The sequence below is a fragment of the Mustela lutreola genome, chromosome 7 (genome assembly GCF_030435805.1).
Source record: "Mustela lutreola isolate mMusLut2 chromosome 7, mMusLut2.pri, whole genome shotgun sequence".
Taxonomy (NCBI): Eukaryota; Metazoa; Chordata; class Mammalia; order Carnivora; family Mustelidae; genus Mustela; species Mustela lutreola.
In genome coordinates, this window is record NC_081296.1 from 4,393,235 (window position 1) to 4,416,438 (window position 23,204).

At 49.4% G+C, this 23,204-nt stretch overlaps 1 protein-coding gene across 12 annotated transcripts in view; it reads left to right on the forward strand.

Moving 5' to 3' along the window:
* The window catches only part of ZFAND6 (zinc finger AN1-type containing 6), a 64,149-nt gene that overhangs the window by 33,465 nt on the left and 7,480 nt on the right, over window positions 1–23,204 (forward strand). For 5 of the 12 annotated variants that reach the window (XM_059179813.1, XM_059179814.1, XM_059179812.1 and 2 more), the window contains 3 exons: window positions 16,354–16,524; window positions 17,697–17,805; window positions 18,626–18,726. The exons of 1 other annotated variant lie outside the window; for it this stretch is intronic. In XM_059179813.1, coding sequence (XP_059035796.1) covers window positions 16,371–16,524; window positions 17,697–17,805; window positions 18,626–18,726 — 364 coding nt within the window. In that variant the 5' untranslated portion in view covers window positions 16,354–16,370. Of the gene's footprint in view, window positions 1–2,713; window positions 2,860–16,353; window positions 16,525–17,696; window positions 17,806–18,625; window positions 18,727–23,204 lie in introns of those variants that run through there. 6 more of the 12 variants (XR_009355206.1, XR_009355204.1, XR_009355207.1 and 3 more) reach the window with 3 other exon arrangements.

Genomic DNA, 23,204 nt, shown 5'->3' on the forward strand with positions numbered 1-23,204 from the left:
GAAGTCTTTTAAACTTGCCAGCTTTTTATGTTTTAAAAGTGCTTTGGTAATCTTAAGTACCTGTTGAAGAAAAAAATTCTTCTCCTTTTCTTTTAGTAAAAGTTACTGCCTTAGTAATCAACTTGAGGCCAGCAAGGGTGGGAGCTGATTTTCCCCCCTCATCTCCCCTGGTTGTGTTTTTATTTTTGTTTTGTTTATTTTTTTGTTTGTTTTTGTTTTGTATTGGGGTGTTTTTTTCCTACATGGATTTAGGAATAAGACTTTTGAATGGCTTCTCCCCTTAGAATAACACATGGTACGTATAGATGAGGTGATTAAAATACAAGACATTGATGTGAGCAAAGTGATGGGCATATAGATGAAACTTGACAAAATCTTACTAATTGTTCAGGGACACATGGAATGGAACGAATGGTATTTTCATGAAGATGAATTTACTTTCTCTTTCACATCGCAAATGTCTTAGTGGAAGGAAAGTCGGGGTTGACAGTCTTTAGGATCGGCGAATGAGAAGGCATTCAGGAAGCCTGTGAGGACTGCACCCCGAGCGTGGCTGTTCTCGTGAAAGTGATCAGGGGGCACAGGGCCGAGATAAAGGGTATGTGGCCGCCTCTCAGAGCAGTGGAAAAGTCAAGGTTCCAGTGTGCGACTATCCAGGGGTTGTCTCGTTCCTGGTCCTTCAGCAGCTCTAAAGAAAAACTCTTAGAATCTACTCCTGTCGTGGTGTCCAAGGCCTGCAGTGTGAGCGTGAACTCTGCAGTTGGAGCCACGTGGCACCTCACGGGCAGAACCGGGTGCTGCTGCTCTGTTCATGGCACCCCCGGCACGCTTCCCTCCCCTCTCTCCAGATAGTGCCAAAAGTGAAACTCGAGGTGCAGGGAGCCTGCAGAACCTATTGACGAAGCGTTGATTTTGAAGATGAGATCGGGCAGAAAGGACACACAGCCGGGAAGAGAAGCTTCTGCGGCCGTGGAGGGTTGAGAAGGGAAGTTGTGCGGTGGTCGATTGGTCCCGGGCTCTGGTGCTCCTTGCACGTCTCTGAGCCCCCCTTTCCGCGTTCTGTGTTCGTCTGGTGCCGCGCAGGTAGAGGATGGTGCTAAGAAATGAGTGAACCGTGCTGGTCAGGAAGTGCCTGCTGGTGGCACATGCACGCGGCCCTGTAGAGCCTCGCCTCTGTCCTGTTCACCCTGCCCCCGCGCTGTCACCCTGTCACTGATCTGCTTGCACATCTGTGACTGAGTGTCGCCCAGGTCACTGTATCCTGACTTGTGCTGCTGTCCTTTGCAGTGCGCCTTAAACTTGAGCTGCTGGGCTGTGGAAGGCCATGTGACGTGGCGAGGACTGAGGCCTTGCGGGGTCGGGTCCCAACTCTTTCCCTTGTCATGGCGTGTTTTTTTTTGAGCAAGTGATTTAAAACTTTTCTGTGCCTTAGTGCCTGTAATCTGGAAGGCAGACATTATCATTTGGTGTGGGATCTTGAGTGAGCGAGTCATTAATACCAGGAAAATATTGTTACTACTGAACTTCTGTTTCTTCTTCAAGAAGAGGAACACTGAGTAGTATATTCATCCTCAGAGGAGTACATTTTAAAGGCTTCAGGACTAAGTTTGGAGACCATGAAGTAAGGTATCTTTGGGCTGGTCTGGCAGGAGCCATTGCCCTGGTGGCAGAAAATCCTCAGCTGGCCTGTGTGCCGCTCCTGCTGGCTGTGCGCACCCGCCCCGCTTCCGAGTCTCGGCGGCCGCAGGTGCCGCTGGATTTTCTAGGGCTTTGCATTGAAGGTATGTAGTGAAGCTACATTAAATATGACATTTCTCGGTGACACAACACTCTTGCTTGTCTGGAGCACAAAAATGGGCTCTTGCATCAGACTTAAGTCCACGAAGGAAGAGGAAAGGAGGCGAAAATGTTTTTTGAAAAATCTTGGTGAAGGGTAGGTATATTTCCTCCGGTGTTAGGTGAAGTGATTTTTAGGCAATTTATAAAAGTCCTTACAACATTTTTACAAACACAGAGGAGCAGTGAGTGGGCCAAGCAGTGTTCCGAGTGTTGAGTTCTGTTCATAGTGACCGCTGCGTGGTGAAGTGGGCCATCTCTGATGTTCAGGGGCCGTGGAGCGCTTTGCGATCTCGGGGCACCCTGAAGGGCGGTGGCGTGGTGGTACGTGAGTCTCAAGTGTCTCAGGAAGGACTGGCTGGCAGTTTTGTTGGGGATGTTTCTCTCTGTGGGACGATCCTCCTGACGGCTCAGAGTGGTCTGGATTTCAGCCTGATGCTCCCTCTTTATGTTTAGAAATAGTGCAGGAGCTCGGGGGTGTACCAGGAAGTAGAAACACGGTTCTGGGTGGTAGAGGAACACACTGTTCACTAGCTTCTCTTCAAGGAGCAGAACGCAGTTGGACAGATACCTGTTCTAACTAAAGACAGTCTAAAAGAATGAAAAAACCGTATGGAATTGCAAGAAGTTTATGGCCTTGGTGTCTTTTTTATGCTGCAGTGTTCTGCCTCTTCCCCATCCCCACAGCTGACGTAGGGTTGGTTCATGGAGTCGGGATCAGCCAGGTCTAGTTGGCTCGTCCGGAGGTGTTCCCGTCGCACAAGCAGGACAGGAGCTCGGAGCTGTGGGCAGTGCAGAGTGTATGAAAGGGGGGCGTCCACAGGGAGGCAGTGACTGGCCTATCTAACTTCAGTTTCCTTAACTGATTGAAAAGCAGAGCTTGGGGGTGTGATCCTGTAACCTCCCTCGTATGGATACAGCGGGAACTGAAGGAGATACCTCCTGTGAGGCCATAGCACAGGGCCTCGTGTGTGGCGACAAGAGCTGGCATCTTCAGTGAGGGCTTACGCGTACACATCTGAAGTGAGTAGCCTTCTGATCTGGTTTTTTAATTTAGGGAACAACTTTGGAGAATTTAAGACGGAATGGCCACATCTGGAAACCTAGGCCACATATCTTAAGCCAGAGGGGGAGTGGCCTCCGAGCTGGGCTGGTGGTCTGGTGGCCTGGTCACCTCTAGAGTGTGGGTGACGGCCTCTCAACCCCGCGCCCCACTGGCTCGCCGTCTGGCATCGCGCGCTCGACCCGGGGACTTGGAGCGGATCACCCGGATTTGTTCCTTTCAGGTATCTTACCTGTTTGCAGGCCACTGCCTTCTCTGTACTAGCTGCTCGGCAGAGGAGTCCGGCGGACGGCTTCTCATTGACATGTGTGCCTTGACGGGCACGGGTTTTGCTTCTTGATAGCATACCTGACCGCTCCTTGTTTCTCCTGCCATTTTTCCCTGAAACGGACCATTTTGCTTCCCATGTCATACAGCACGAACGTTTAAAGTTGCCCGAAATCCTTTTCAGAGCAACGGGAGGTCCACAAGCAATGGTGGTGACGTTCGTGACCTGCTGGCGGTGCCCTCCCTCCCATCCCAGGCTTCGGGATTCCCTGTGGTCTGCAAGTCCGCACGCAGAGCCGCTCTCACCTCCAGAGCTCTGTCCTGGGCCCGGGGGAGTCGCCACCCCGGTGAGACACGGCCTGCCGTTACCCTTCCCGCACACTCGGGACACTAAGGATGAGCCCTCGGTGACTTCTTCGCTGGCAGTTGTCCGGAATAGCGTGTGTCCTTTCAGGAGCCTCTGAGAAGAGTCTCAGAAACTGCGCGCTCTCCCTTGTGGTCCGGAAGTCGGGCGGCCCCCGGGCTCAGCGGGCGGCGGCGAGGGGTGTTCGGGGCTCTGCTGGCAGGTGGTCACGGTGTGTGGGGAGGGTGCCCCTTGTGTGCCAGCCTGCCGCTATCTGCGGCCAGTGTGGGGTCTCAGCGCGATGACGGCCACTGCCCCCAGCACATGTCACACTTCACGGGGCACAAAGGGTTCTGCAGTCATGGTCTCTCGTGCTGTCCCCGAGTCCTGCAAGTTAAAAACGACGGGTCATCACTAAACGTTAACACGAGGAACCGGAGCCCTGATCTGACCTGAAGGCGGCAGGGTCAGAGCCAGCTCCGAGATTGACCGTTCCGTCGCTTCCACTGTGCCGCGGTCCAGGGCAGGCCGCCCTGCGCGGGTGCCGCTGTCTGGCGATGACTCATTGTTCGGCCTGTCTCCCCGTGTATTTGTTAACACCACTCCACCTCCCACTCCCCTGTGTAGTGCATTCTAGCATAAGACGGAGAATCTGCGTCGGGAGTTGCTGGTAGTCATTGGAGCATCTGTGTCTTGTTTAAAGCCCCGTGAAGGAGAGCACCAAATGTGGTTTTGGTCTGCTGCTTAGCGCTGAGTTTTTGCGGCTGATGGGGCTCATCGTCACTGTCGTTTGGTATGTCGTTGTGACATCTGTGCAGGTACCACACAGGAGGATTCCTGTCCTTACGCATCTGTTGATCACTGAGAGCAGAGCTGGCTCCTAACTTCTGGCTGACCAGGTCCTGACGGATCAGGAGGCACCACAATAACCGTATCAAGCAGGACAGCCTTGTCCAAAGAGCTGTGGCAAAAGGAAGTAAAAAGGACTCAGTGTTGGATAATTTTGCTCTCTTTCCTGATAATGTTCTAAAGCATTTTGGAAATCATTCACTTGTTCCCCGTGTGCCTGGCGCTTGATCTAGAACTGGGCCTGGCACACTGTGGCCCGCAATCCAGACACACCCTATTGGCAACCTCTTTTTGAAAACAAAAGTTCTGTTAAAACACAGCTAGGCCCATCCGTTTTTATAACGTCGGCAGCTGCTTTCTCACTACAAATGTGGAACTGAGTGGTCGTGACAGACTGTCGTAGGGTACAGCCCAAGTCATTGTCTTTAGAAAGAATGTGTAGCAACCCCTTATCGGCACTGCTGGGGATACAACCCTGAACACGCTAAGTAATTGGCATGTGTATTTAATATATTTTTTCTTTTCTACGTCACGCTCAGTCCTTACCGACCACGTTATGCACTCATTGTTGGTATTTCAGTTCATATTAAAGAATGGCGTTGATTCCTGTACGACACTGTCCGCTCTTTTCCTGGAGTCGGTGTGGATGTGTTTCCTTACAAGGCTTTGCCCTGAGATGAGACCCGGAGTGCTGGGCTGTGTGCCGACTGGGACGTTGGCGTGTGGCAGGGAAACGGGCATGTGGAAGACCTTGCTCTGCGGTGCGGAGTGTCAGCGACATAGAACACGAGGAAGTGTCACCGGTAGTAAGACTGAATAACGTCCATAGTTTTATGGCCTCATCCAGAAGACTCGTAAGTGAACATGGCGTTTTCTTATTGTGAGACTCTGCAGATGAAGACCGTGGCGGTGAGCAGGACACGGGGACGTGTGCTGTCATACGGAGGCTCCGGCTGTGTGGCCCCCGCTGCTCTTGCATGGCTTGTCGGCATCGTAGCACAAACAAATAGCAAGTCCATGTCTGACCTCCGCCACAGGACCTCCAGGGTCCCCCACGGGTCTGAAGAGAACCCCTGGGAACCTCTGACAGAGAGCACGGGCTCCAGCCCGACAGCCCGGGGCGGCTCAGCTCCGTCCCTTAACCCACTATGTGGCCTGCAGCTGTGGGCCCGACCTCTCCAGGCCTCGCTTCTCCCATCTGCGGAAGGAGGATGGCGACAGCCCCCACTTCACAGAGTAGTTCTGAGGACTCAGAGAGTGGATATGTGTGAAATTCTGCAGTGTTTGGTACAGAAAGTAGTGTACGAGTCATGTTCATAAAAGGAAATAGTAAAGCCAGTTACATAAAAGGTTGTAGAGCTTCAGTGGTAACAGGGGAGGTTGAAATGTCGAGGTTGGCCTTATCATCAGAAGAAATCTGGGGGAGAGATTCATTTACAGATACTGGAAGCCGAGTGGGAGATTTGCATTAGGAGAGGAGCGTCCTGAGAAGGCTTTGGGGCAGAGCAAGAGGCGCAGTCTGCTGACCGAGTTACAAGCGTCAAGGCCAAAGAGGAGAGAATTTTGAAAAGTGGTTTTGCATGTGGCTCTTGCATATACAAAGAGCGTATTTTGTATTAGTTTTTGTGAGAAGAAAAACTAATGAAAGCCCATGAATGTGGAGCCCAGTGGGAAACTAGGAGTGGGTCCCCTCCCTGCCTTTTGCAAAGAAAGGGATTGGGTTTTGTGCAGATAATACCTGTGTCTTGATTGTTTAAGGTATGCGGTGTGGAACCTAAGTCAGTTTGAGAACATAGAATTGAGGGCAGCATAAGTTTCGTTACAGAATTACAACATTTTGTATACAGATCGCTAAGCGAAGCCCTCTCTGAGCCGACTAAATTGGAGAAGACGTCCACAGGCGTGGCGCTCGATGCTGGTAATGGTGGTTCGGTACACACACGGAGCACGCGTATGTTGTGTCCCCCGCTGGCAGACTTAGATCTCTTCCCGGACAGCAAATTCAGTTTTTTTTCAGACAGGATTTATTTTTGTTTCTTGCCTTGGGGTAAATATTTGAGCCCTCTGGGTTTTGTGCTAGCACGGCGGCAGGCCGCTTCGCCCGTGTGTGCGTTGCACAGACATGGCCTGCCCACCGCGTGCCAAACGTGACTCAAGCAGCAGTGAGCAAAGTGGACAAAATCCCTGTCATTACTGAGATTTTCATCTTAGTAGGGAGAAGTAAGTGTAATTTAATAGTAAGCTAAGACTGAAATTGAGGGCGTTGAAGAAAAGTAAAACCGCAGGGCTAATGAAAGACACTGGGGTGATTTTAAATAGAGTAATGGGAAGTAATAGGTAACGGGAAGTCCTCCCGGAAAGGGTGGCATTTGAACAAAGACCCGAGGGAGGTGAAGGAGCCCGCTTGGAAGAATGTCTGGGGGGTGGACGTCAGAAGCGCGAAGTCCTCGAGACGGGAGCAGCCCCGGTACCACCGGCAGTGTGTGAGGTCAGCCGTGGGGGAGCCGGCGATGGCGAGAGTTTGGCGTCTGCTCTGGGTCGTTGGAAAGCAGCTGGCAGATTTTGAGCCGGCCGGCAGCGTGATGGGCTCCAGATCCCGAAGGGAACACAGGCTGCCGTGTTGGAAATAGGCTGCAGAGGACAAGAACAGAAGCGGGGGGACGATGTTCAAGTCACGCTGTTAGTTGCCACGGAACAAAGTGCCTCAAAACTTTAACGATGTAACAACCAGCAGATGATCTCACACAGTTTGTCGGGAATAATGGGGAGGTGGAGCTGTGTCATTCAGGCACTGGGTCCCCCGTGAGGTTGCAGTCCTCTGGCGATGCGGTGGGGCTGGAGGACCGGCTCCCGCGTCCGCTCACACAGCTCCTGGCCAGAGGCCTCGGTGACTCGGCTGGGCCTCTCCTTGTGCATGGGGGATCGGAGCACAAGAGAGCCAGGCGCAGCCTTACCCAGTCACCGAGCGCAGGGGACAGCTTCTCAGGACTGTTAACAGTCCACAGGAGGCGCTTCCGCGGGATGACGGACCCCCCACTCGCCAGTACGCGGGGCAGACGTGCTCGGTGGCCTTCGCCTTCCTGATGGTGGGAAGCACGAGACGGCTGCGGCATCGCATGGCCGAGAGGGCACCCCAAGTGGAAGGACACGTGCTGGTTCTCAGGTCTGCCAAGACAAGCTACCTCAGACAGGAGGCTTAGCAGCCGCGCGTGTTCAGTCTCTCACAGCTTTGGAGGTGCAGAGTCCAAGCCTGGGTGTTGGCAGTGCCACGCCCCCGGAGAGGCCGTCCCCGTCTCTACATCCTGCCGGCTGCAGCCTTCCCTGGCTCGTGGCCTCCCCCCTCCAGCTCTGCGCTCCCCTCTCCAGGCGTCTGTCGCAGAACTCCTTCCGCCTCTTGCAGTTGAGGCCACCAAGGAAATCCAGGGGAAGCACCCCCTCTTAGAAGGTCGTGTTCCCAGGTTCCGGGGTGAGGACGCAGATGTGTCTGGGGACATCGTTCAGCCCAGCACAGCAGACTGTGCCCCGTTCTGGTGAGGTGTGGAGTAGCTGGACTGCGTCTCCATTGTCAGCAGCCTGTGGACGGGTGTGACCACTTGGGAAACCGGTGCAGTGCCGGCCAAGGGCGAACACATGCGGGCTCCCCACCGTCCACACGCAGAGCGAGCCTGCGAAACCTTCTGGAAGCCAAATGGGCTGCTCTAAAGACGCTGTTTCCATGAATTCATGTGGAGGATTCTTGGGGCGTTTCTAGACCCAGAAAATCATCTCACAGGCTTTTCTGGTACGGCAGGACACACTGCTGATGCATGCGCGCCATAAACCAACACGAAGTACGGGTGCTCACAGACGCGGTTCCAGGCCGTGGCGGCTGGATGCTGAGGTGCTGCGTGCGGTGGTGCGGGAAGGGGCTCAGGGGACCCCTCCCGCGAGAGGGGTGCACACTACCCCTGAGACGGCTTGCTGCACAGTAAACTCTGAGTGCTGTTTCCACTTTGTGCCTTTTCTCAGAAAAGCAAAAGTCATCTTCAAATTTTTCAACGAAAACAGGTGCTGATATAGGTCTTCCGAGAAGTTGGAATGACAGGACACAAACCTTCAAAAACCGGGGATATGTGTGTGCCCTGCGACCCGACACTCCTGGTGTGTGTGTGTATAGAGTCAGCAGGAATGCATATGTATGTCAGTCAAAAGATGCGCAGTCGTGTTCACCAGTATTTGTCGTGCTCGTGAACCGGAAAGCCCCTGATCCCTCGGCGTTAGAGCGGAGAGCAGTTCGTGCGCACAAGTGCTCTAGCGAGCAGGAAGAACGAAGGGACTGCGGTTAGACACGGTCGCCCGGCGGGAGCTCAGAAATGATGTGTATACACTGTGCAGTTCCCTTTATAAAAGTTGGGGAGCGGGAAGAGGGGTTTCAGAGCCGGCACAGCGACTTGGGAGAAAGGGGGGTACCTGGGACAGGGTGTGAGGACGCATTTGGAGAGTCTTGGTGGTGATCTGGTTCTTAGGTGGGTGCCAGTTGCAGTGTTCAGTTTGTGAAAGTTTAAGCTTTACATCCAGGACTCATATAGGGTTTGTTTTTTAATTCAATTAACTAACATACGGTGTATTGTCAGTTTCAGAGGCAGAGGTCAGTGATGCATCAGTCGTGTATAAGGCCCAGTGCTCATTACTTCAAGGGCCTTCCTTAGTGTATCATTCCTCACTTGTCCCTTCCGCCCCTAGCCCCCCGCCCCCACTTACATGTTTTTCTCTGTGAAAAGAATGATAAGTACTGGGAACTCTTGGGTTTGTTTTTTTCCCTGTCGAGGACATCTCACTTGGACTAATGCAGTATCTTCATTTTGATATGCACTGATTCTGATATTCCCTGAAGTTGGAGGGGTTTTAAAGGGTTACCAGATTCTAACGTTCCTAAGGACTTTGAATTGCAAGTGACAGCAGCCCAGATGGAACTAAAGCAAGAGCAGGATTTGTCTTACGAAACCGGAAGTGTCACCGGAAGTCTCAAGAGGCGGAGCTGCCCTCAGCAAGGTGGATGCCAGAGTTCAGTCCCCGTTTGATCTGGGCTCCTCCCTCCCTTCCCATTTTGACGTTGCTTACCCTATTTTAATTGTGTGGGGACTCTCCCTTGTGACGAGCATAGCCCCAACCCCTGAAGTAGACGTTGTCGGCCTCTTTCCCAGCAGCGCCAGTTAAGTCCAGAGAGGACCGACTGGCCCTGGAGAGGGGCGGCTAGGCGTGCCCCACACAGACGGCATGTTCTTGCCCCACAGGGGAGGTTCTGTTACCTGAAGGGAGGGAAGAACGTGCTAGGCAGACCACAACTACCCGCTTCAAGAGTACGGGTGTCTTCCCGGGGCAACTGCTGGGTGGCGTCACGGTTCAGGCAGCGCGGTGAGTGGCAGACTGCGTGCTGGGCGGAGGCAGGTTCGTGCCAGGAGCGGTTCTGCTGCTGTCCACATCATCGCTGCGTCTCTCTGTGTAAACCCCGCGCGAGGTGCCGGTGTGGACGAGACACGCCTTTCCCAGTCCTTTCCCTTTCTGGCGGGTAAACACATGCTTAGTGAAGAGATGAAACTTTCCTAAGAGCAAATAATACTTAATGTTTACATTCAGTTTGGATGAGAGAACCGCACGGTGGAGTGCCTCTGCCGGAATCCTGTGTCGGCCTGGCCCCCCTGCCTCGCCCGTGGTGATGCCCTGAAGTCACCTGCTCATTTAATGGACAAGTGGACTTTGGGCTTGTCACCTAGTTTCTTTGTCAGCCCAAGAGCTAAGAATAGTTTTCATATTTCTAAGTGGTTGGGGGAAAAATCAGAAGAGTAACATTTTATGATGTGAAAATTCTAAGAAATGCAAATTTTTGTGGCCATAACCATAGATAGTGTTTTTGAAATTCAGCCCTGCTCATTGGTGTAAGTGCTGCTTGGCGGCTTTTGCGGGACAGCAGAGCTGAATGGATTTAACAGTGACCGTATGGCCTCTAGCCCAAAACATTTACTATCTGGTCATTCACAGGTAAATTTGACAACCCTTGATTTAAACATTCTTGGACAGAAAGCAACCGATGAGAGCCAGGCAACCTCATCTATTAGAAATGAGGAGTTACTTATTGGCTTGGAAAGAATGAATATATAGTTCCCCCCACGACACAACCCTCACGTGAGCTAGATGGCACCGGCCCAAGCCACAGCAGGGAAGACAAGCTGACCTAGGGCATATCAGGCATAAAGGAGGTTGGGGGGCACCTGAGTGACTCAGTCGGTTGAGCATCTGCCTTCAGCTTGGGTCATGATCTTAGGGTTCTGGGATCAAGCCCTGCGTCGGACTCCCTGCTCAGCAGGGAGTCTCCTTCTGCCTCTGCCTCTCACCCTGCTCATGCTCTGTCTCTCAAATAAGTAAAATCTTGTAACAGGGAAAGGGATTGAAAAAGAAACTTAGGGTTCAGGGGGAAAGGAAGCGTCTGCTAGAGAGCACTTGAGTGATGTCCTGCTGAAGTGCCCCAGAAGGACCCGTGCTGCTTTAGGGAGAGAGCGGAGGGGGATCGAGGCAGGCAGAAGCAGACCCAGAAGAAGTAGGCCTGAGGTCAAGATGGTTGTAGGTGTTGCAGAAGCAGAGGGCCTTCACCAAGAAAGGAGCAGTGTGGTGGGGCTGGAGCCGGCTTCCAGCCGACGGGGGCGGAGGGCACCGTGCCTTCAGGAGCGGCAGAGGAAGAGAGCTGCTGAGCTCTGCCGTGTGCCAGGCTCTGTGCTTCCTGACTTCCTGGAGACGCTGTCTGACGTCATCTGGTTACACGGGCTCCGCGCACCCTCCTGGGGAGTGGAGACTTGGACAAGTTTAGGAGCGTGTCCAGGCGGTGACAGGTGAGAAACACGGCAGAGCTGGGGGTCAGACGGATGCCAGCCTGACCCCACGCAGCTCGCTTTCTAGGGAAATTGCGTTGCTTGCGGTAGATTATATCCAAGACACACCGGCTAGGTCTAGCGCTCCTTTCTGGAGCAATTCTAGAGTAACGAAAACAGAAGTAGTATGAGAACGGGGCACTTAGGAGAATGTAAGGAAATGTGTTGGGGGGAGAGGCAGCAGAACAGAAAGAAAAAACTGGTAACATGGCTGTGGAGTGTCGAGTGTCAGAACTCGGAATGGAGGAGAGAGTATGGGGCGTTTCAAAGTGAAATGCTGAGAACCCGGCGACTCGAACTCTGGGGCACCAAACAGAGGAAAGGAAGTTTAACTGGGGCATATTTGCAGTTAATAATGGAGTCTGTGTTATATCCACTCACTGCTGTTCCTTTGTCAGAATTTTAATAATTGGTCATGAACTTTCTTTGCAGTCTTAAAATATTTGATCTTGAGTTTCTTATGCCAGTGAGAATGTCTTAGGTAAAAAGACTTGAAAAACAAATTTTCTCAAGAGCTTGGTTAAGCTAATTAAAGCTGCATAATATCTTGAGGTCGAATAAATGAGTGAAAATTTAAATTATCTTTAAATGAAAAGAATAAGAATTCATGAATGCTCACAGTGCTATAGCTTCAATAGGGACAGGATGGACTCTGAAAGTCATTCTCTTTGTGTTGTAGGAGATAAAAGAAAAGACACCCAGCTGCTTCTCAGATAAGTGACCTTGGGCAAGTTATTAAATCTCGTTGAATATCAGTTCCTCATTTTTGAAACAGGGACACCAGTAGCCCCAAGACCAACAGCACAGGTCTCCAGAGAGAAATAAACCAGGAGAAATGGTTCTTGGCCCACAGTCAGCTCTGAGTAACTGCTCAGTACCATCTTAGGGCAGAGAACATAATTGCTTCTTGTCCTGATTACAAATAGAGTGAAACCACATTTTCTGAATTTTCTGCAATTCATAGACATTTGTTTTTAAATTACACCATGCTAGTGAGCTTTTCTGTTTATGTCTGATAATCTCATTCTTTACTGCCTTGACTTTGCAGCTTTATAATGCCACAGTATGGCAGTGAAGGAGTTGTTCTGCCTGCTCATTCCCTTCCCTCCTGAGGGCCACACCGATGGCCCGCAGAGTCCTTCCCTGCCATGAAGGCGCAGCCGTGGGCAGGCAGGACTTGGTTTTCCCACAGCTCCTCCATCTTTGCCACCACAGATTGGGATAAACTAAGGTACCCGTTTATGATGGTGGTTCTTTTTTGTGTCTTCATGAGAAGGTACATTTTATGGCCTAAAGATGAATAAATAAGGTTGTCTTTTTTTCTTCTTTTTAAATAGCCTATGAAATTCTTTGTGCTTTTTACCTGCTAAGATAATGGTTGGTTGTTTTTTTATAAGAAAGCTCAGCGTATGACAATCATTGTTAATTTGCTGCTGTGTGGCTTGGGGAAATTGCTAGTGCTGTATGTTTTTTAATTTTATTGCTCAGAAGCAGGTATTGTGGATAAAAGCTTGGTGGTCGTATTCTAATCTGTGATTATTTTTTTAAAGAACTAGAATATTTCCCTTTTCTGGGTGCTTGTGATTGCCAGCCAGATGCTGAAAGGTTTACCTGTGCCACTGAAGAAGGTCCCTTCAAGTCCTACCTCAGTATCGCTGTTGCGTCTGTAACAGGCAGCATAGGGTAATGGTGGTTTACAACAAGTCTTTCTTAATCTCTTTCTTTTTTTAATTTCTTCTCTGACAAAAGCCTTTTTAAAATAGTTTTTTCCTAATTGGCCTCCACCTCCATGAAATTTTAATTCCACAGAATACAGTATTTCTATTTATGTATTTAGTATATCTGTGTTTCTACATGAAGAGCGAGGTATTTTATGTGCCTCCTTCCCCCAAAGAATGGGTATTTGTCCCCTTGAAGTGATACCATCTACACTGGGAATGTATGATTTACAGCAGTGGATTTTCAAAATTTTTGGACTTTCATATTCTCTGAAATTATTGGGGATCCTGAAGAACTTTCATTTGTGTGTTATATCTAGCAATATTTATCCCATTACAAATTAAAGCTAGGAAAAATTGCAAAATATTAATTTTTAAAAATATTTTATTAAAAATAACCATCCCTTCCCTCACCCCTGCCATTACCATCGAAAAGGTTTAGTGAGAAAAGTGGCATCGTTAGACATTTTGCAAACAGCGAGATTCTCGTAGTTGGCTCTGCATTTAACCTGTTACGGAAGAAAAGCTGGCGTCATGCAGATGGGTCAGCAGAAAAAGAGGGAATGTTGTAACAACTTTTTCAGATAATAGAGATATTATACTAAAACTTGGCAGTTTATAGCTTCTTAAAGGGTTAGTTGCAGTCTAGAATCTCAAACTGTATATAAAACTTTTGTCCCATTACTTTAAAATTCACTGGTCTTTCTCTTTGAATGGATCCTTTGTTGATGAATCGTTTTGTGCCGTCATACACTGGTCACTGGCAAATACTTTTATTCTAACAGTACCAGCCACTCACATGTCATTAATATCATTACTGATCTTACTAGAAACTCTAAAAATGGGAGATACTTGTCTAGCTTAATTTATGTATTTATTTTGCTTGAATGTGGTCCTTGGCAATAAATAGTGTTATTTTTCTTAAAGTGACAGGCTCACTTTGTTCGTTTTTGAGAAAATGTCTGCTCTGTATAGAAGTCTAAATAACCAGACTTCGCCAGTTCCTTGGAATAAAAAACCTCTGCCATGAAAAAAGTGACTGGGGCAGCCTGCAGCTTGAGCAGCTGGGCAAGTGTGTCTGCTCCCCCTGCAGCTTGAGCAGCTGGGCAAGTGTGTCTGCTCCTGCTGTCTTCACACTTGTGTATGTAGCAGGAGCTCTCTGCAGAGTCACCTAAAATACTACCAAGATGTGTGTTCAGGCTCCAGATTTAATAAAGCTGGTTGTGTTGCGGTGAGAATGTCGCGTGGGGGGAGACAGCTAGTACTGGGGCTGTTCTCCTGATCAGATGCCTTGATAGGGCTCCTAACACGTGACCACTGCAGCACATGGCAGCACGGTGAGAAGGAGCCAGTCGCTATTAGCGTTAGTGTGGAAACCGTTATGACCTCCCTGGGGGTCCATGGAAGCACACTTTGGGAAACCCTGATTCAGAACAGGAGCTTAGAGCCAGACTGGCTGATTGAGTCGAGCTCCATCACTTACCGGCTACACGCATGACCCAGAGCGCTTACCCTGACAGCCAGGGCCAAACACACTGTCCCCTGGGAGCAGAGGCCACAGATCCCCACGGGATGTTTCCCATTAGTTTTCTATCCCATCTTTGTTACTTTGTTTCATTTGGCATGTACATTTATAGAACTAGGGAGGCAGCCGGTGCAGAGAGCAGAGCAGCGAAGATTGGGTTCCGGAGCGATTCACCAGCACGGAGTAAGAAAGAGGTCTGTCCGAATCCCAGATTGTATTCCCAGGCTAAAGGTTTAAATATTCCCCATAGTTTTAGGACAGTTCTTTTTAAAGGCAAATGCAAAATCTGCTGCCTTGTTTTGTAATCCTGTCAAATGCATTTTGTTCTTGGTTCAGGAATTTGGGTTAAGTACACTGCCAACACCCTCCACCCCAACAGTCAGTTTAGGTGAAGACAAACTGTCCGATAACCTCGAGCGCTTTCCCTCGTTGTTGATTGACTCAGGGCAAAACCTTGTCCTCCTCTGGTGGTTCTTATCCCTTATGGTCTTTGCATGGACTCGTCTTTAAATATGCATACACCCATTTTGGAGTAACCTTCATTTCATCTGGGAGGGTAGGGTTTTTTTTTATAATAGTCTGGTGTTACCTTCTGTCGTGTTGCGCCAAAGGATGCCTCACTCGGTGGGAGAAACGGCACACGGGGCCCTTCCGTCTGCTGGGATTGAGGCCTGCCATGTGCGGTTTTCCGACAGCCGCTCTGTGTCACGGCTGCTCTTTCATCTTAAATATTTCGTTCCCAATTAAGCAAGTTGTACCTTCATGTAAGAGGATTTTTTTTTTTTTTTAAGATTTTATTTATTTATCAGAGAGAGTGGGAGAGAGCGAGCACAGGCAGACAGAATGGCAGGCAGAGGCAGAGGGAGAAGCAGGCTCCCTGCGGGGCAAGGAGCCTGATGTGAGACTCGATCCCAGGACGCTGGGATCATGACCTGAGCCGAAGGCGTCCCATGTAAGAGGATTTTTAAAAAGTTAGAAAAATGTACAAGTCAGAAAGTACCATTAGCTTTGCCATCCTTGGATACATTCTTTCCTGTCCTTCTTGAGGGTTGTAGATTCTCATTTTGTCCCAATTGACAGCATATCATACCTTCAGTTCATGTTGTGTCTTTTCATTTGTTGCCAGCATTCTCCTCTGCCTAAAGGTCTACTAAAATGAAAAAATGCACTCTCCTGATGTTGAGCAAGTATTGGAAATGTACTGACATTATCAATAGTGCTGTGACGCACGTCCCTTGTGTGTGGATCTTTTTTCTGCTTCTACCCTGGCTGTTCTGTTGAAAACCTGATGGGGAGTGACTGGTGCTGAAGGCAGTTCTATAAGGCTCTTACAGTGAATTGCTGAATTGTTTGCCAGAAAGTTTAGGCCAGTTCCTCATTTCCCCCACATTCTGCCCGTTTCTTCCTGTCTTCACCAGCATTGGTGTTCTGTAAAATGCCTTTTCAACAATAAATTATACAAGTATGCTCAGTGAACTTGGAGCAAAAGTGTTAATGCCTAGTAATTAATAGTAAAACACATAGCAAAACATATAATGTATTTCTTATTATTAGAGTCCAAACTGAGCTAGCCTTAAAGGGTCTTCCTTAACATTCTGGTGGGGTGGAGTCTTCTGAACAGACCTATCCCTAGAGTCTTTTACATTGTCTAAGCCAGTACACACCTTCTTGTGTTTATCTTCTGGTCATTATTTTTTCTCTCTACTTTAGCTCTAGGTCTTGAGACAGGTGTATAGAATGATTTAGGGCAGGAGTATATGTAGGTTTTCTTTTTAATCATATAAAGCAAATGTGGATAATGTGTGGTTGCAGTGTGTCTGAGTTGTTTACTAATTCTGTGTAAATTTCAGGTGTGCAACAGAGGAACATGGCTCAAGAAACTAATCACAGCCAAGTGCCTATGCTTTGTTCCACTGGCTGCGGATTTTATGGAAACCCTCGTACAAATGGCATGTGTTCAGTGTGCTATAAAGAACATCTTCAAAGACAGAATAGTAGTAATGGTAGAATAAGCCCACCTGGTAAGTAATTCTGTCAAAACCCAGCAGTATTCATCACTGACCTAGACTGGGGTGGCGCGATGCACCGGAAACTTTTCTACTCTCACATTGTGGTTCTCTCACCACATTCGTGTCCGCAAACTCCCTCCTTACGTGTCTTCACTATCAGTGGTATCCTTGCCCATTGGAAATAACCAGAACAAATCCATTCCACAGCCTTACTTGCTGTCGAAAGAACTCTGTTCTCTTAGGAAAACACAGGCCTGCTCCGAGTGTATGTAGGGATCCGGTGAGTCAGGTGTAAGGGAAGGAGGGTTCTCGAGGACCTTGGTTATTTTATCTTGGGTGACTTTTGAAGCCAAGATAGTTGTAGAAGGAAAGCGTGGGTTACAGGTGGCCACAGCGGACTTGAGAGAGGACCGTACACTGGGAGGAAGGAGCAGTGCCGCGGTGCGACTGAGAGTAAGCGGTGTTCAGCACCGGCTCGCTTGAGTTCTGGGTGCGCTCTGTGTGTCCGTGGATTCTTCGGGGGTTGTGGAAGTGGGTTTTTGTGTGTGTGGTTGTACTGGAAGGATCGGGAGGTTTCTGAGTGTGTGCTTCAGAGAGGTGTAGCAGTGAAGGCCGTTGCTTAGTCGCTGTAAAATCCCGCCCGCGGTCCTTCACCTTGTCGCTTCGCGTTCAAGCCGAAAGCTAGAACCGTTTAATCACAATTTTTCCAAATTTTCTCAAGGCCAAAATCAAATGAATATAAATTGTTTTTTAATTAAATCACCATCTACATTCTGCCTTATTTAGAATAGGGAAAAGAATAACTTAATGTACTGAGCACAGATTTCAGTTCTGAACTTGGGTTGGCCTTACCTGCTCCGGATTTTGTCTTAAATATTCTGTGCACGAGTGTGCACAGATGCCTGCGACTTCCGGGGCGTGGGCGGCCCGTCGTCCTGGGAAGCACGAGCTTACTTTGTTAGTACCTACAGTATGTATGTGCTTGCTTTCTTGGTTTCAAGTACGTTTTCTTCCACTGGAAAATTACTGAGAATTTGTAAATAAAAGTAGGGAAGCAGCATACCACAGGTATTGTAAACAAGATTCGTCTGCTCTGTCTCGCGTTTAGGTATTCTCTGTTTTAGACAGGGCGTGGGAAAGCCGGGAGCACGGAGTTCCTAACCCGCGGTGTGGTTCTGTTGCAGCAGCCTCCGTCAGTAGCCTCTCGGAGTCTCTCCCCGTCCAGTGCGTGGACGGCGGTGGCCCCGACGTTCAGTGCCCGCTGGACTCTGCATGTGCGTCCGCGCAGCCAAGGTAAGGTGCGGGCTTCGAGCGGCGGGCGGGAGGCAGGTGGCAGAGGCGGCTCGTGCTCCGTCTCGCGGGTGCCGTGGAGGAGGGGCTCAAGTCTCCTGAGGGTCAGCCGGCCGAGCTCTGCGTCTGTCTCACCACCGACGAGTCCAGAGAGGCTTCCTGTGTTCACTTTGGGAAGGAGCCGGGAAGGTGTCTTTTAAGTTCCCCTTCCTTTTGAGACAGCCTTTCCTTCTCCTCGTGACCCGTCCCACCCCGAAGTCCAGACTTCAGTCGGGGGCTCTGTCTGGGGCCGGTGTCCCCAGGGGCCGTGCCGTGGCGCAGACCCATCCTGGCTCTGTGCTCCCCCGCGAGGGCTGCACCCCCGCATTCCACTCTGACTGTGAGGTCCTGCCGTGTAGAAGCCTGAAAACATAGAAATACCTGCCTCACTACATCCTCTGCTGTTGGGAAACAAGGATGACGTTTCTGCTCCAGCCCTTCCCCCAGTCGGTGACGGGAGACGCCCAGGCCCGGCCCCCTGCGCCAGTGCGTCCCTTCCAGCGTCCTGGCCGGGCTGGGAAGCCAGGCGAGGCCACGCTGATGTTCCTGGGGTGAAGCCGCGCACAGAGACCACTCTCTGTCGCTCCTCTTGCTAATGCCGGGGACTTCGGTGCACACTGGTCTCTGGTTTCCTGGCACTCTGGTTAATGTGGAAGTCGCCAGCGGCTCCGTGCTCAGGCGTGTAACAGTGTGCTTACACATGCTGACCCTGTGCTTGTTCCGGCCCTCTAGTTACTGTTCCCGCATGATCACTTTGTAAATCTACGTGTTTTTGCTTTTCTAGCCCTGTATCAAATCAGTCACTTTTATCAGAATCTGTAGCATCTTCCCAAGTGGACAGTACATCTGTGGACAAAGCAGTACCTGACACAGAAGACCTGCAAGGTTTGCATACGAGCTAACTCACTTCCGTCATTCACGTGACAGTCGAGGATTCCAGGCCAGGCGCTATCCTTGGAGCATAGATTCTTTTAAGTTGCCTGCCTCAAAAATATTTTTAGATTTATTTTCTCTATGAGCAGAACATTTCATATCTTCAAGTATTTAATGGATGGAAATGTTGGGAGCCACTTCCTGCTGATATGTAATTGTGTCATCAAAGTAAATGTAGCGCATTGTAAATGTGTTTAGGTGGAGAACTGAGTGAGTGAGTAGTGGTATTACACTGTTCTCTTCTACTGTTACTTTTACCAGTTGAACCTAAATCTTACTTCTGTGCGAGCAGCTGCGGCTGCAGCTTCGGGGGCATCTCTTGTCTTTGGACTCAGGTGGTCAGAGACGGACCTGGCTGGCCGGCGTCCCTCTTCCCCCAGGTGGGCTGCGAGGGCAGCCATCAGGTTCAGTTTCTCGTCCTCACAGCATGGGACCTCTTATTATGGCCCCTGCTCTGCGTCCCCATCTTGTGGGTCAGAACGATCTAGGAGGGCTTTCTTGCGGGCAGAGGCAGTGGACAGATTGAGGAGGCGAGTGGATAACCAATGCTTGTGTGGAGGCGGTGGCTTACCCAGGCTAGGGAGAGCTTCCCTCGAACATAGCGTTCACATGGTAGTGACAGATGTATCTGGTAATCTTAGCTAAGGTTGCTGAAGTTGGATTGTGACTGAGCTGGCTAGTTCCCCGCGCTCGGGTGTTCACGCCCAAGAGATGATTAGCATAATTTGCCTGTTTGTAGATTTTGCTATAGCAAGAAATACACTGTCTGGCCAACATCAGTATTCCCTTCCATACAGCATATTATTGTAAATTAATAAATATTATAAGTGAGAATTTTTTATTTTTTCATTAAACAAAAATTTTAGGAAGGGAAGAAATGGAAAACTCCCTAAGATTTAGTTCTCCCTGGGGTGTGGGAAGTAGGAGAGGGGCAAGCTTTCGGTTCTGTGATGGCCCTTGATTTCGTTGAGAAATGAGGTGCTCAAGTGAGGAGGGGCAGGGTGCAGGACGAGTCAACCAAGGAGGACGGCTTCTGGGCCCTGGATAATTTCAGCCCACGCGTGCCCATGTCGGAGAGTTTCTAGATGCAAGAGTTGCTTAGCAGTTTGGGAAGAGAGCTCAGTAAGGAAAACAGGCTGCTAATCATGAAGGCGTGTCCCACAGTAGAACAAAGCTTTGAATGTTGGTCGTAAACAAAATGTGTGCCGCTTAAGTGTACGGTAGCAGTTACTACACACATCTGACAGATGAAGAGAGGTTGCTCACCCATGACTGTGAAGTGCTTTTACACCATTTGTGGTGTATGGGGAGCAGGGTAGTGTTCTGCGCCCAGCCCTGAGGACAGGAGTGCAGAAGGTGGGCTTGAAGGTGTATTATGAGAAATTGTTAAGGGGTTTTCAAAGTTACAGACTCCTTTTTTCACGTATGATTTCAATGACTTTTTTTTTTTTTTATGATTTTATTTGTTTATTTGACAGAGATCACAAGTAGACAGAGAGGCAGGCAGAGAGAAAGGGAGAAGCAGGTTCCCCACTGAGCAGAGAGCCCGATGCGGGACTCGATCCCAGGACCCTGAGATCATGACCTGAGCCGAAGGCAGCGGCTCAACCCACTGAGCCACCCAGGCGCCCTCAATGACTTTAAAAAAAAAAAAAAAAAAGATTTATTTGACAGAGATCACAAGTGGGGGGTGGGGAGGAGAAGCAGGCTCCCTGCTGAGCAGAGAGCCTAATTAATGCAGGGCTCAATCCCAGGACCCTGAGATCAAGACCTGAGCGGAAGTCAGAGGCTCTCACCCACTGAGCCACCCAGGCGCCCTGATTTCAATGACTTTTAAAGTTAAACCGGTATTAGCTTACAGGTACCTCTTAAAAACTAAAAACCCTCTTAAAAACTTAGCATTCATTATTTTAGCATTGCAGAATCTTTAAAAAAATCCAGTAGAAGTTTCATCTGAGATTGAGAGGATTCATTTTCAGTGCATAAAATGTCTTAATAGCCTTGTTTTTAAAAAGGCCTTGCTTATGCTGTTGAATTAAGAATGTTTTCTTTTATTATAAACATACACACAAATACAGGTTTCCCTTCTATCCAAAAGTAGAGCATTTTGGTGAAACGTTTTGTAAACTAAAATGGTGTAACGAAGCAATTAAAAAAGCGAGAATTCTCTTTGATAATCTTTCTGTTAGCAAAAACAGGTACTAATGTAGGTTTTTCATAAACGTGAAGGGACATAAAGCCAGTTCTCAGTAGCTGGGAGGTGGGGGGAGTGAGTGTGTGTGTGTGTGTGTATGTGTGTGTACACTCATAATATAAATGTACTTGTGATTTCCCTATTGGGTAGAAACGAATGCAGAGGGTATTTTTTCCATCTATTTATGAATGGACAGACACCGACAGAAGCAGTCTTGGACTCCAGTGCTGTGGTCCTTTGCATTGGAATTGGAACCCAGGCACCTGACTGTGGGCCAGTCTTTCCCCAGACAGTCGTGCTCGCTAGACTGGGACGTGCAATCCCGCTGTTGCCAGGGTAGGGCCGTCTGTTTGGTGACCGGCCAGGTACCTACTTTCTTCTGTGTTACTCCATTCATGTCCCTCAGGGAAATTGATTTAGATGGGAAGATCATCCCAATGGAGAGGGCTCGTGAGGAGCAGACATGCGTCTCCGCCAGCATTTCCCAACAGTCTTTCTTGGAGCTTGCAGATGAGTGTCCTTGAAATAGCTTCTCTCTGTCGGTGTCTGCTTCTGAGTAACCTGTTGCCACCAGGAGGCTGGTGCTGCTTCCATTTGTCCTCAAGACTCTGAAGAATTTTTCTCCTCTTTAAATGAGACTGTAGCATATTACAGCGTGTTTCTCTTGTAGTTATTCTTTTTAATTTAACCAGTAGCTTGTAGTTATTCTTTTTAATTTAACAAGTAGCAACACCTCACATAGTCTCACTTAGGAATATCAGATTTTCAGTTCACAAAAGCTAGTTTTAAAAACATTTTTTAGGGGCGCCTGGATGGCTCAGTGGTTTAAAGCTTCTGCCTTCGGCTCAGGTCATGTTCCCAGGGTCCTGGGATTGAGCCCCGCATCAGGTTTTCTGCTTAGCAGGGAGCCTGCTTCCTACCCCCCCCCCCCCTCTGCCTGCCTCTCTGCCTCTTGTGATCTCTGTCTGTCAAATAAATAAATAAAATCTTAAAAAAAAAACAACATTTTTTAAAGTGCTCGGTGCACTTCACACCATCATACTTGACTGCCTTACTGTACCTTGTACTTCGCTTTGGTTAACCTCTCAGTGCCTGAGATCCTGAACCTTAGTAAAAAGAAGTGGAGTTTAGATCAGAGGTTTTATTTTCTTTCTTCCTCTTTCCCTTCCTCCCTCCCTCTCGCTTTCTTTCTTTTGTTTTTTTAAAGATTTTATTTATTTATTTGAGGGAGAGCGATGGCGTGTGCGAGGAGCAGAGGGAGAAGCAGCCCCCCGCTGAGCAGGGAGCCCGACACAGGACTCGGTCCCAGGACCCTGGGATTATGACCTGAGTGGAAGGCAGGCGCTTCACTGACCGAGCCACCCAGGCGCCCCAGAGGTTCTGTTTTCATATGTTGACACCTCTACTTCTCTGAGCCGTATTTTTATCAATTTAAAGGAGCAGTAACAGCCACATCCAGCTGGAAGGTGGATGCTGGAAGGTGGTGCTGGAAGTCAGTGAAGTGATGGAGGTGAAGTGAGTTTTAGGCACACAAAGGATACTGCTAGTCCGTACAGTGCCACAGGGATGTGGCGGTTACAGGAGGCTTCGGGGAACTGGGGCTTTGCAGCATCCAGCAGTAGGGTGGGGTGAGACGCCGATCCCGTGGTCCGTGCGCCCACCCGAGAGCGCTGAGCTCCAGTCGGAGCGGTGGGCAGGGCTTACCGTTCCTCGCTCCAGCTCTCAGGGATGCTGACTTCACGCAGAGCTGAGCGGGCAGCTTGATGGCTCAGAACAGTCCAAGAGAAACAGTCCTCTTAGACTAGTTTGAGAAAGCTGTCTGGATTAAAACTTGAAGATTTCTTCTGGTTCTAAAGGCTGGGTGAGAAGAACCAAACAGTCCTGGGAAAAGCAGACCAGAGCCACAGGAAGACTAACAGCTCCTAGCTGCAGAGCTGCCCACAGGCTCCAATACCTGAGACTGCAGGTGTGGGCCTGAGGACACGCCTGCCGACTGGGGGGCAGCCCCGGCGTCCAGAAATAACCAGCAACGGGGGCAGTTGGTTTTCAGCACATGCACGGACAGCCTCCGGTAGGGGAGGAGCAGGTTCCAGCAGATAATGCTAGGGAGTGAAGAGTAACACTGGACCTCTGCCTCACCTTACACAGAAGTTTGCCCCAGAATACTAGACTACAGGAGCCCAAACTGTAAAACATTTACATGAAACAGGCGTAAGTCTTCATGACCTTAGGTGCG